At 47.1% G+C, this 13,501-nt stretch overlaps 1 protein-coding gene across 1 annotated transcript in view; it reads left to right on the top strand.

The window, feature by feature from the left end:
- Window positions 1–13,501, top strand: part of cbl (Cbl proto-oncogene) — a 55,830-nt gene that overhangs the window by 24,688 nt on the left and 17,641 nt on the right. Inside the window, exons 3-4 of the mRNA XM_088620062.1 lie at window positions 7,491–7,637; window positions 8,257–8,413. Of these exons, the coding sequence (XP_088476188.1) occupies window positions 7,491–7,637; window positions 8,257–8,413 (304 nt within the window). The remainder of the gene's footprint in view (window positions 1–7,490; window positions 7,638–8,256; window positions 8,414–13,501) is intronic.

Raw genomic sequence — 13,501 nt, 5'->3', positions numbered from 1 at the left:
AAGACCCAGGTGCGGAGGATGAGCCCTCCCTGCTCAGCCTGGCAGCCAGCGGCTTCGTCTCGAACGGCAGATCACAAGCCACCGGGGGGAGCCGCATGGCTGTGGTTCAGACAGACAGACACCTGCTTCCTGCGCGGCCTTCGAGAACCGAAAACATCAAAAGCTTACTGTAACGTGAAAGTGCGGGATAGAGCGAAGAAGAGAGATGTAATTGAAGGGGATCTTTTTGTTCAGCTTTTCTCGTTAGTGGTGGCGGTGGGTTCCTTGCACAAGCCTTCGTCTGCACAAGACAATAAATATCCAGGACAGCAATCCTGGTTGGATAGGGTGAGCCTAGAAAGGGGAGCTTCCACGTGTAAAACTACATGTATAATGTAACAGAAAAGGAAAATGCCACTGGCAGTGAAGTCTCTTCTTTCAGGCAAGCAGGACTCTCCAGTATTTTTATACATGACCCTAAGCATGAACATGCTGGGTTAGAGCATATGGGTAAATTGGGGTTACTTGTTTAATAAACCAAAGGGCCACACATGTGGAAGGAGCATTTCTTCATTCCTGGAGAGTCCCAGTCCAGCGAGTCTTATAGATGAATTTGCCTGATCCGGAGCATTCCTAAGTTCTTAAACTGAACAAGAAGGGGTATGGTGAAGGGAAGCCTGGTCCTTGAGGGATAATTTGTAGTCCAGATGTTCCAAATGCTTCTGGAAACTCAATTTCGGAAACCCAGGGTCTGACACCCACCAGACTGCGCGTTCTGGTCTCTCAAGGCGCGTCATCGGCTTTCTGCACTGGGGACTTCCTGGTGTGTTTTGTGTTAAGAGCCTGCTTCTCAATTCAAGTAGAGCCTCTGTTTGGGAATGATCAGAGGTCTGTTTCATCCCCGAGTGAGTTGTGCGCTAGTACACATGTGAACTCGAGTCTTGAGACTTCCTCTCTGGGATCTGCTCTAGACCAGTGCTGGGCAGTATCTAGGCTGTGTGTTTGGAAGATGTCTCTCGAAGTGTCCTCGAAGTGGGGGCGTTCAACGGAGGGCTGCAAGCTTCTGTTCTCAGCTGCGGCATATTTGTAACGCTGCAGTGCAGGCCTGTTTTGTGGTTTTTCTTTGGAGTGTTTCATTTTGAAGTTTTAATGCTTCACCTCACTCCTCTTTTGGATCTTGTTTCAATTTGTGTATCTTAAAGAGGGCATCTTATATCTTGGGTTACCATTGTTTTCCTTTCTTGTCCAAAATGTTCCCTTTTCCCCTTGTCCTTTAGCTTTTAATTGTTTTTCACAGCACCTGGTTTGCTGTAGTGTGTGAAAATGATCTGGCTCTTTGGTCCGAAGAAATAAACATTGAGAAGTTAGAATGTTCCGTTTATTAGTAGCAGGAAGCATCTGACATGCAGTATACTTCTGTTTTAATTAGCATAGATCATGAAAAGTCCATCTTCAATAGCAGCAGCAGCAGTTTGAGAACTGATAGCAGCACAGAAACTGCTCAAAGACCCAGATAACTGTTACACTCCTGGTGCATCCTCTTTTCCCTTTTCTAACCGCACTCCCAGACTGCCAAGCTCCATCGCATCTGAGGATCAGCAGCTCTTCACTGCAGAAACAATAGATTCGAGAAGCACCTTCGCAGTTATATGGTGATGGGTGCTTTTTGGGTGGGGAAATCTAATATCCATCTATGAATTGGCTATATTACTCTGCTCTCCTCCCCACTGATAGCTGGTGTGTGGTGAGCATTCTGGCGCACTATGGCTGCCGTCACATCATCCAGGTGGGGCTGCACATTGGTGGTGGTGGAGGGGAGTCCCCATTACCTGTAAAGCGCTTTGAGTGGAGTGTCCAGAAAAGCGCTATATAAGTGTAAGCTATTATTATTATTATTATTATTAATATTTCAGTGCTAATGGTCAAACATTTCTTGGTTTATTATTTGTGTCCTAGATTGCATTTAATGTACTGTTAGTTGCGATTGTTAGTCAGCCGGGTCCTGTACGGGACGATAAGCATCACTTTCCGGTTGCCACGTCGCCTTACCAAGAATGGACAAGCGTGTGATGATGGACGGGTTGGATAAATGCAGTTACTGGTTGGATATCCATAACCCCTTTGTGATTTCTTCCCGGCAACACAACCAGAATTTTTGACCGTTTTAAAGGTTGTTTCTTCTTGGAAGTTTTTTTTTATTTGCTTGCCTCAATTCAGTTGAACGCCACGCAGTCCGCTTCTTCCCCTGGGTTGTTCACTCCCAATGGTATTCTATTTCATCACGTCTAAAACCGAATTTAGCCAGTTGAAATGAATAAGAATCCCGAAGATGAACTGGAACGGGATGAACGGATCAGTGCCGGAATGACGGCGCACGTGGACAGCCGGAAATCTTGTTCAGAAGCGGTGTCTAGATATTCAACCTTTATACGAGAATTTGTGAAGTCGTCGGCGTTTCGCTGACACTGCCGATAACCTCTGGCGTCCACATGGAAGGCTCCGTTCTCATGCGAGCTGCCAGTTGAGAGGGCCGCCTTATTTCCTCCTGCAGGTCCAGCGAGGTTCTTATCTTCACACAGAGAGCTGTGGCACTACAGAAGAAGCTGCCCAGCCATGGCCGGATCCTTTTGTGATCTTTAGGTTTTTTCCCCCCAATTGGCTCCTAGCAATCAAGCGGGCTAGACGGCCCGAGAGGCCTCCCCTCAGCTGTAACCATCACGCTCGTTTCCAAGGCAGATGTTGTCCAAGATGTATGCAGTCAGACTCTCCCTTGTAGGCCAGGGGCGGCAGTCATAGCAAGGATCGGTCCTCGCGTTTGTGGTGGTTTCAGTAAAAACACAAGGCATTGTGCCGGCATAAAACGCCAGCTGTGAATGAAGGCAGGGCTGAGGCTGTCTCTGACGGCTCTAGAGCTCAGGGAGCCACGCCGCTGCACTGGTGTCTGCACAGCCAGCGCTTTCAGTCACTTCCTGACGAGAGATCCGGTGTGAAGGCACTTCCTGTGGGCTATATTTAAAAATGATGACTACCATTAAAGGGGAACCCAGCATTTCCATTTCCTGATGTGGGTGCTACCCCCTCCCCACCCCCCCCACTCCACCCCCCGAGGTGCCAGGGGAAGAGGCGGGGGGGGTGTTTGACAGCGAGGGGAGATCGCGGAGTGGAAGTAGTTCAGGACTGAAAGCTGGCTTTCTCCCAGCTTGGGCTGCAGTCAGCCTGTGCTGACTTCGCGATCTCACCCCCCCCCGCCGGTGATGCTTCACTGAGGTTTGAGACCCTGTCGGGTGGGACCGAAGTGCCTGGTGTGTGTGAGGAGGCTGATCTCTCTCTATTGCAGCCCAGCTAGGGCCTATTTCACGCAGGCATTGAGGCAGGGACACTGGATACTGTTTCCAGAAAGCAAACTCCAGCCTTCTGTGTTGGTGAAGCATTAGGAAAGGCCAGCAGATTTACCGATGTGTTTTTGTAAGTTCTGGATTACATTATTGCTCCATCACTGCACCGTTTTCACCATCATGACTTCTCCTAATGTGCTTTGAGAAGTTAGTGAAATAACTATCTTTCTTCAGTAACGTACCTTTCAAGGTGATTTGTTTTTCCTGGGTTTTGTGTGAAACAATGATTACAGCTTTACACTGACCTGGTTTCACAAAACCAATCGCTCTTTCGGTTTTCAAAATTTAGCAGGTTAGAGGCTTTCAAAGTCTTCCCACTTGGTTTTAGTGCCAGTCCTTCAAAAACACCTAGTAAAATAGGTTTTCCAAAGTAAAAGCAAAAGGTAGGGTTTGACATGAAGTGCATAAATAAGCCATCATCTTATTTCCCCAGTCTGCCGGGGGGCTGGTTGAATGTTTAAAGTATCTGCAGTGATAAGGAACAGCTGGAGCAGCTTCAGGCTGGTTTTCCCCAGAATCTTTCCCAGTGTTTTGCTCCCTCGGTCCCCGGAGCCGGCAGTGACGAGACTGGTCTCACTTTTCTTTCTCCTGCCTGGCTGTTTTATCAGTGCAAACAGGAAACAGGAAGGGAGCAGCCAGCTGCAGGTCAAAGGTCAAGCTGGAGAGGAAGAGGAGCTGAAAGAAGCCTGGTTTCCAGCACACGGGGGGAGCCTGGTAGCCATGGTGACAGCTTAGAGAACCCAAGCCACTCTGGGATGATGGTGGTGGTGGGTGGGGGGCAGGGTGCTTGTATTTTTTTTAGAAAGCCATTGATCATCGTACAAAGTCTAACAAAGACAAACACGCGGCCGGTTTCACATTTTTGGGGGTGTAATCTGGATGGAAATACAAGCCATAGATCTTTTTGAACACAACGGTGGTGGATGTTTCTTTCAGGGTCCCACAGTCATTTTTGGGGGGGGGGATTGGGTGTTGAGTTAGCAAGGGTGCCGGGGGACTGGCTAGGCTCAGGGGGAGCTGGAGGAAGTTTGGTATGGTGGGGGGGTTGGGGAGCGAGAGCCGAGCCCGACCGCGGCGTGGAGCTCCTTGTTCAGACGTGCACACAGAGCGTCGGCACGCGCCCTCGCTTTCTCCATACCTGCCGGACTCGCTCCGGGGCGAGCGGACCCGCGCCCGGACGGGCGGCGGAGCGCACTTCCTGCCGGCACATCCCTCGAGGGTCTCCGACAGCCGCAGACATTGACTCCTGGAAGGGGAGAGCGGGGGGACACGGCGGACCCCTGGGCGGGTAGAGCCGCGATCTGTGACCGGCCTGCTCAGAGAGAGACAGAGGGCTCATTGTGACGGCACACTTGGCCCCTTGTCCCAGATCACTGGAGCCTGCTGCTGTGAGACGCACGTGTGTGGGTCCCTGCGAGCTGGGTCTGTTAGTACACAGCTGTGCAGGGGCGTTTCGCCACAACTCCCCTCCTCCCCAGCTTACCGACTTACCAGCAGCAGCAGCAGCAGCAAATGTGAGAGGTAGCATTGCTCATCACAGGCTCTTTGTTCACAGCTTTGAAGCAGTTGAGCTACTGTGGGGGTTTTCTGCTGTGCGCAAGATCACAAAAAATAGACTCGAAAACAACACGTTATGCCCTGTTTCATTGTCCGTGGCTCCTTTGATTAATCGCTCTTGGGTTTTGTTTTTGGGGTTTGCAGGAATAATCCTACTTACTGCCTCGTGTGGGCTGTAGTAGGAACTGGGCCGGTCTTACACGTGTGAGGCTTGATCAGCTGAAGTAGATGCCGGGTTTTGTAAGGCTAACAGCAGTATCGCCCTGTAACTCGCAACTGGCAGCCCCACTGAAGCTCAGCAGGGGTGAGCCTGGTCAGTACCTGGATGGGAGACTCCTGGGAAGCTATGGGCGCTGCTGGAAGAGGTGTTAGTGGGGCCAGCAGGGGGCACTCACCTTGCGGTCTGTGTGGGTCCTACTGCCCTGCTACCGTAATGGGGACACTATACTGGAAAAAAAGGCATGGGACTGGCATTTGTTTAGCACAGCAAGTGTGAATTCCCTACATCTCTGTCCCCTTCCATTAAATAAGCCACTAAGCCTGTGAAATGAGGGCATGCTTAATTCCCACAGGCCTCCTGACCGAAGGTCCAACTCACAATTTTAAGCCGCAGAGGAATTTTTGTAGAGCAATTGATAATGATATTGTCCTTGATCACGGAGCCCATTATCTCTTTGCTCCACCCCTGTTAGGTGGTACCTGGTAAAGGCAAGACATTTGGCTATCTGAGCCTTTGGAGGATCTGCTGTAGGAAGAGCATTGTCACTCGGACATCAGAATACTCTCTTTCACCTTCTTTTGCTCTCTAAAACAAAGTTTGGCTTTCCCCCGAAGCTTATCTTTACTCACAAAACCCAAGTCAGATACACATTTTTGGAGATTTAGCACAATTCTCTCCGACAGTGATCTTTCCTGTTTTTCAAGTGCAGGTGACATAGGCAATAAAACATTACTTTTTCAGTTTCTCGGCCTTAATGAACAGCTGAATTAACTTAAAGAAATGCAAGTGTGCCTATTCCTCCTGGACTTTGTGGATTATTTGTAGTCATCCATACTAAGTAGGCAAACCTAGAGAGTCCAAATGTATGAAGGTCTATTTGTTCTTTTAACAATATTTGGTTTTGAAAGAGCAGATTGACAGGTAGAAGTACTGTGCGGAAAAAAAATAATGCACATAAAGTTTCAGAGCTGCACGTAGCCCTCCAGGAACCATGATGATCAGCAGTCTCAAATCTTGCATTTTGTCTCACGTTCCTCAATTTCGCTGTCCTTCAGCATGACTAGACTACTAATCGTTTGTGGTAACTGGTAACTGAGAATCCCTCCCACATTTCGGTCTCTTCTCTATGAAATTAAACTCTTGGTACTCTCTTGCCTTTTGACTCCACGCTTGAATTCTGCCTTCAATTCTTCCCACACTCGTACAAATCCATTCAAGTTGAACTATTTCAAAAGCTTGTTAATTTAGGAAAGGGAACGAACTTCAATGTGTGGAATGAAAAATTTCGTGATCTTGTTTTGAAAAGATGTAACTCTTTCCTGGCCGGTAGGTTTCCCTGGCAACTGGAGAATTAGCACTTAGATGTGGTCTGCCCCTACCTTGTTTTGAAGGGTTTTCGCTAACCCGAGGAAACGCCAAAATCTTTCAAGGACTCTGCTGTGAGGTTAACTGTCTTGCTTCATGGCGTATCACCAAGACGAGGGAAAAACTCGACCAAAACGTTCAAGAAAAGTGGTCGGATTTCAGCTGTCAAAGCTCGGACCCTCCTGTTTGAGTTAGACATGTGGCGCACTGAGGGCTCCACCGCGGCCACAGTCTCCTTCTTGCCCATTTTCTGCTGTCCATCTGCTTTGATTCGTTTCATTCCCAGCTAAGCCACCTGCCGATGTTCTCTACACCAGAATTCAAAATCCAGATGTTCTTTTCCCTAACCCAACGGGAAGTCGCGCTCACGCTCCGGGTTCATCACAATTATCTTATTTTGCCGCGGATGTGGCACCATGTGGTCAATGCGACACGCGAGGCAGTGAAATTACGAGGCGGGGGATTACATTCTGATGTTACGAATGAAATGAATAGTTACTCCAGAGATACTGGGATGGGGATTTTAAAAAATGAGACGCAGGACACTTAATAATAATAATAATTATTGCTTACACTTACATAGCGCTTTACAGGTATTGGGGATCCCCTCCACACCCACCAGTGTGCAGCCCCACCTGGACGATGGGACGGCAGCCATAGTGCGCCAGAACGCTCACCACACACCAGCTATCAGTGGGGAAGAGAGCAGAGTAATGAAGCCAGTTCATATATGGGGATTATTAGGAGGCCATGATTGGTAAGGGCCAATGGGAAATTTGGCCATGACGCCGGGGCTACACCCCTACTCTTTTCGAGAAACGCCCTGGGATTTTTAATGACCACAGAGAGTCAGGACCTCGGTTTTCCGAAGGACGGATGAGACGACTTAAAACATTTGAGAAAGTTCTGGGCTTTTCTGTGGGAGTATCTGTGAGATAGACGGTAAGTTGTTTTTTGTTTGGTCTTGTCAACAGGCGAAACTTAACCAAGCTGTCACTGATATTCAGTCACATGCTGGCGGAGCTGAAAGCCATATTTCCCAACGGCCTGTTCCAGGGAGACAACTTCCGGATCACCAAGGCCGACGCCGCCGAGTTCTGGAGGAAGTCTTTCGGTGACAAGTGGGTTTCCTACGCCGTCAGCCCCCCCCTCCCCCCCCCCGCCATGCTCCCAGAATCCTACTTTTGCACCTGCTGTTGGGCCGTGCACAAAAACCTTTTATGCTCTCGTTTTCTCGTATTTAATTAAGGATGCTTAATGAGTACATGTTCAATCCACAGAACAACCAGTGATTAATGGTGAATCCTTCCAAATCGGGAGTTATTGTTGCATGAGTAGATGCACTTTTGTGTAAATTTCCAGAGAATCTAGCGCATGTTATCAGCCAGGGCAGGAGTTCTCGTTGGGCGGAGCGGTGGCTCTGTGGCTCAGGATCTGCGCCTGTGGCTGGAAGGTTGCCGGTTCATATCCTGCGGCCGGCAGGGGAATCCTACTCCGTTGGGCCCCTGAGCAAGGCCCTTAACCCCAACTGCTCCAGGGGAGCTGTATAAAGGGCCACCCCTGCGCTCTGACCGCAAGCTTCTCTCCCTGTCTGTGTGTCTCATGGAGAGCAAGTTGGGGTATGCGAAAAAGACAAATTCCTAGTGCAAGAAATTGTCTATGGCCAATAAAGTGATCTGATCTTATCTTAAATAAAAGCTCCTGAAGGTTTCTACCTGCACCCCTCCTTCGCTCCCACAGGACCATCGTGCCCTGGAAGGTGTTCCGTCAGGCCCTGCACGAATTCCACCCCATCAGCTCCGGCCTGGAGGCCATGGCCCTGAAGTCCACCATCGACCTCACCTGCAACGACTACATCTCCGTCTTCGAGTTCGACATCTTCACGCGGCTGTTTCAGGTTGGAGTTTTTAACAGCGCGTCTGTGTGTGTGTGTGGGGGGGTATTCTGTGTGTCTGCGACGCTTGCCCTTCGATGCTCGGGTGCAACTTCCGTCTTTTTTTTTTTTGGGCTCTTCAGAGAATGTGTGGAAATAAAGATCAGGTGACAGCCTGCCCCCTACACAAGTCTGTTTGTTTTTCAGAACAGGGAAGTCTAATGCTTCCTTGTTTGCTCAAATGTGGTTTTTGTTCTCCATTTAGGGCGCTTCACCAAGCTGTCAGAAAAGTTAATAATAGACAGTGAGATGTCATTCAGATAACACCTTTTTGTTCCTTTGATATAGTGACCATGATGCTCTGGACCTGCCTAAACTAAGCTCGGCTGTTGTGACTCTGAAACACAGCCTTTGCTGTGGAAAGATTAAGACTCTTTCACTTCTTCACTGACCTGGTTTCTTTATTGGAAAATGAATGTAAATCTCCTCTGTAGAAAGCTTCTGCTGCATAAACTTAGTAGGTGCTGCCTCCCTTTGGCCCACGTAGCTTGACAGAGTGCCCTTCTTTTGTTTCTGTTTCTGATTTCATTGCGGTCTGCCGTATGAGAGCCGTTAACAGCCCTGTTTTGAGTGAGAGTACACAGTTCTCCTCAAGCACTTGAGTTGCACTAGGGTCACTGTCTTGGCCTTGGCCAAACCTTCATACCCAGTGAGCACCAACAGCCAGCGTGGTGGAGTCGAGTATCGAGAGAAATAATTGTGGCAACACTGACCAATCCCAGATCCTGGGATCCTGCCGGGTTGAAATATTCATTTTCTTCTTGTGACGTTTGTCTCCACTTTTAAGCCTTTGCTTTGGTTTTGCGTAGATTTTGTCCAAAATGCTAGGCTTCACCTGACTTGTGATGGATCCGCATAGCTGTACAAATGGAGGAAGCAGCCCACACAGTGCCCTTGAAGCAGCCTGCCTTACGGACGATCGATTATTCATAGTGGTCCCCTTGTTAATGGGCCGAGCACACTCCTGGCCTCTTTAACCATTAAACTCCTGCCTTCTGGAGAGCAGAAAGACAGGGGGGTAGCGTCAGTCTAAGAGTTCTGAGCGCAAGGCCAGTGTGCTCTTGCTTCTGCTGCAAGAACTGCAAATCCCTTTTCTGCAAGCCTGCTCCATTTAATTGAATAACTGTACACTGATTTCTCTGAGCTGTGTGAAGCACAGTAAATTGCTGCCCTCCTCCCTGCATTTAGAAAACATGCTGCTTTTTTTTCGCAATAGCATTGTGCACCCGGCATTTAAAATAAAAATCAGTCCCCTCCCCATTTTTAATACACAAAAGTAAACACTGAAACTTCAACATTTGCGACATTTGGCTCCAGCCCTCCTTGTAAGTAATTGTTTCATTACAGTAAAGTGCTTTTAAGCAGACAGAACGGAATTGCGCTACGTTTATTGAGGGTTTGTGAAAGGAGGTCACTATAGTTCATATTTGTGTGTGGGAGGGGGGGGGGATTAATTTTTCAAAATTACAAGAGTCAGGCCAGGATGAAATCAAAACTTCCAGCCCGCTCGCCAAATGCAAATTACAAACCCAGTGCTTGATGGAGGATTCGTGTTTGCCAGAAGAGGTTTCTGTCTTCCCAGTAAATAAGAATCATATGGCTTCCCCAGCATTGAATCCCAGCGTCAGAATGGCCACAGCTGGAGGTAGGCCGAGCCCACCAAACTCATCTGGTTCTGTTTCTCCGTAATAATATAATACATTTTATTTTATATAGCGCCTTTAAAGGTGGCTTTTCAAAGCGCTTTGCAGAATGACAACAGCAACAAAAACAATTAAAACAACAATAAAAAATATTACAAGATAAACATGATGAGAATGCGCAGAGGAGGCAGTAGATGATGGTACTAAATACAGTAGGAGCAGAGGGGTAAAGAATGGAACCTGTTAAGTAAAGTTTATTCTACAGAAAAAGGTTCTGAGTCTGGATTTGAAGGAGTTTAGAGAAGGTGACATTCTGATATCCTTGGGGAGAGAGTTCCAGAGCTTTTGGGCATAACTCTATGTCCCCCATAGAGTGTAGATGGGCTTGGGGGATAGTTAGGAGACCAGAATTAGAAGAGTGAAGGTTGTGAGGTGGGGAGAAGGGCGATAATAGGTCTGACAGGTACTGAGGTGCCAAGCCATGCAGAACCTTATAGTTGAGCATTGAGGATTTTGAAGTCGACATGGAACTTGACAGGAAGCCAGTGCAAGGACTCCAGGATAGGAGTAATGTGATCACTTGCACTAGACCTGGTCAGGATTCTGGCTGCTTTGGAATTTTAATCCCAGTCATCCCAGTAGCCAGTACTGGTTGTACTGGAAACCGTCCCTTTTCAGGGCATTTCATGGGGATACTGTCCTTGGCAATTTCCACCAACCAGTAAACCATACCCCTGATCAACTTCCATGTCCTGGGGAGGTGGAATGAAAGCAGTGCTCCCAGTGATCATGCCTACTCCACACGGACATGTAGGCCTGCCTGGAGTCGAACACGGGACCATCATTGATTATGGATCAGTTTTGATGGTGATAGAGCTAGCAGATGATCTGCTAATCTGATTTAATCTGACTGCCAGCTCTGTTGTGCTTCATGGCCATCAGACCCGGTGATCGAGTTGAAAAGCAAACTTTTTGTTTAATAGGGCTATAAAATAGCTTCCCTTGTAGATGTGGTGTAGATGTTTTCTTTTTTTAATCGGGTCATTTGTGACAACCGCACACTACTCCAGGGAAACGCTTACCAGTTGTGCAGAGGAGACTTGTTGCTAGCTTTGCGTGGCTGAGATTTGCATAACCCTCTGCAGTAATTAGAACAGGAAAGCCAAAAAAAAAAATAGTACACATTTGGGCCTGGCTTGCAGAGCAGTCAAAGCGAGCCTGGAGGCTGTCCTTTTGTTGCGTTTTGTTTTTTTAAACAAGCTCAAAATACCCGTCACGTTTGCAGAGGCCATGCGTGCCCTTGACGAAACTGTTTGTACCAAGGTCTTGTTTGTACCCAGAACCTTACAGAAGGAAAGGGTGGGGGAGGGGTTGAGCATCTTGAGCTATTCTGGGAAGATCCTCCCTTGGCGCGATGAGCATCTGGGGCCAGCAGAGGGCGTCTTTGCGTGCGTCACCCACGTCATGCAATCCTCTGTGGGTCCCTGCCGGCTCTTCGTTCTTCCTGCGGAACGGACAGTGTTTTCTGCTGAGAATCTTCTTCTGCTTATCACTTCTGCCTTTGCAGTAAATTCGTTTCCTGTCTGTTCGTCACCCCCTAGGGGTGTAAGGGAGAGAAATCGAGCTGAAAAACTGGCCGGAAAAGCACGCCACCTTTCAGACGGGCTGTTTTTTTTTTTGTTATGTTTGAAGGTCTGAGCATGGCCATGCTGTGAGGATGGTGTCAAGGGGAGGCTTTAAGGAAGGCTTGCTGAGACAGTCACAGTTGCAACTATTCATCGTTAAGGAATTACAGAACGGCCATAGCTGACTCCTTAAGGCTTTGCAGGTTTTGCTATAGCAGTGTAAAACCCGTGTGCAGTATACCAGACTGCAAAGCTGTATCAGTCAGTGCAAGGTGCACTGTTCCTGATCGCAGTCATAGACAAAAGGCAAGCTTTGCTGAAGGGCTAGAGTCAAGACACAATCAATGAGTGGCTGAAATACATTTGCACCGTGTGGCAGGCGTTGTTTTTTTGCATAGGCTCAGTAAGTGCTTGGTTTTCACAGCTGAAAGTTGTTTCAGGCACACGGGAAATGCACTTAATGCACTTGACAATAGCTAAGGTGTTACATAGTACAATCGGTTTAACAGGTTGAAATTTGTTCACGGAAAAAAAGCGTATTCACAGCAGAACCTAGGTCCGGGTGTGAAATTAGAATGAATAAGATGAATGTGCTGCATTGTGCTTCGGATGAAATGGGTTGAGGTATTTATGGCTGGTCTTTTCACAGCAGATTACCATCTCTGTGGCAGACTTCAGTTATTTTGATGCATTAATACGGTCAGAGATTAGCACAGAAATAAAGAGGCTGACCTTTATCGCAGCGCCTCTCTCTTCATTTCTCCTTTGAACTCTTTCCTGCCAGTAAAACGAGAAATGCTTTTATTTGAGTATTTCTAAATCATCACATTTGGTGTTTTTTTGTGTGTGCGTATACTCCAACAGCATTGTGAAATAACACTCTCTACGTTTCCTTAGCATTCAAGTGCTTCAGACTCTTCCTATTATGCTTTCTTTAATTCGCAATATCCCCTTCCCCCAGATGACAGTGTGGTTAAAAACTATGGCATGCGAGCAGAATTTTGGCATGCTGAAATACCCGTTAATATTTTCTCAGTGGCAAGATTTATTAGCACAAAGATTGAGTTGTAGCAAAACAGACTGGGTGTGAAAACACATTTTCTGACAGTTTTTTCTATCCACAGGGGGCTAGGGGGATTCAGAGAAGGATTATTTGAAGACAGTCTGAACCAGAGACCATGTGTTCCTTGATAAAAAGGTGTTAAGCTGTGTAGCATTTCACAAGACTGGGCTGATCCGTTCTCTTGTTGACAAACCATAAAATAGAAGGAGCTTACAAGTAAAGCAGGAGGTGATATGTAAACAGGCGCTTCTCTTTTTTTTCGTTAAGAGAATTTTTCAGTGGAAAAACTGGTGTTGCAGACAAGTCTCCCTCTTACATTCATTTAGGTATTTTTACAGTAGAAGATGAGAAAACCTAATGAATTCAGGCATGGCAAAGAATGACCGTTAGTTTTGTTTTGTGGTTAAGGAGAAAAGGGGAAAAAAGATAAAACAAGTTAAAACAAGTTGTTGAATCATTTAACATAAAAACTGAGTGTTTGAACACTTTTAAATGAAACCAAAGGAAGACGGTTTCATATAAAGGGTGAATGCAAATGGGTTCGTAAAAATCATAGACAAAAGCCTCTGCAATAGCAATAATAGTGCCAAAAGGTCATAAAATACACCTAAACCTAGCATAGTCATGGTATACATACAAAAAGATTATTGTACTGATTACCAAGCAAAACAGTAGCACTGGCTCATAAATAAAAAATTAACACTTGTATGCTAAATCTTTT

The sequence above is a fragment of the Lepisosteus platostomus genome, chromosome 25, assembly GCF_059453375.1.
Source record: "Lepisosteus platostomus isolate fLepPlt1 chromosome 25, fLepPlt1.hap1, whole genome shotgun sequence".
Lineage (NCBI taxonomy): Eukaryota > Metazoa > Chordata > Actinopteri > Semionotiformes > Lepisosteidae > Lepisosteus > Lepisosteus platostomus.
The sequence above is the reverse complement of the archived record's forward strand: the minus strand, read 5'-3'. Positions and strand labels throughout refer to the sequence as shown.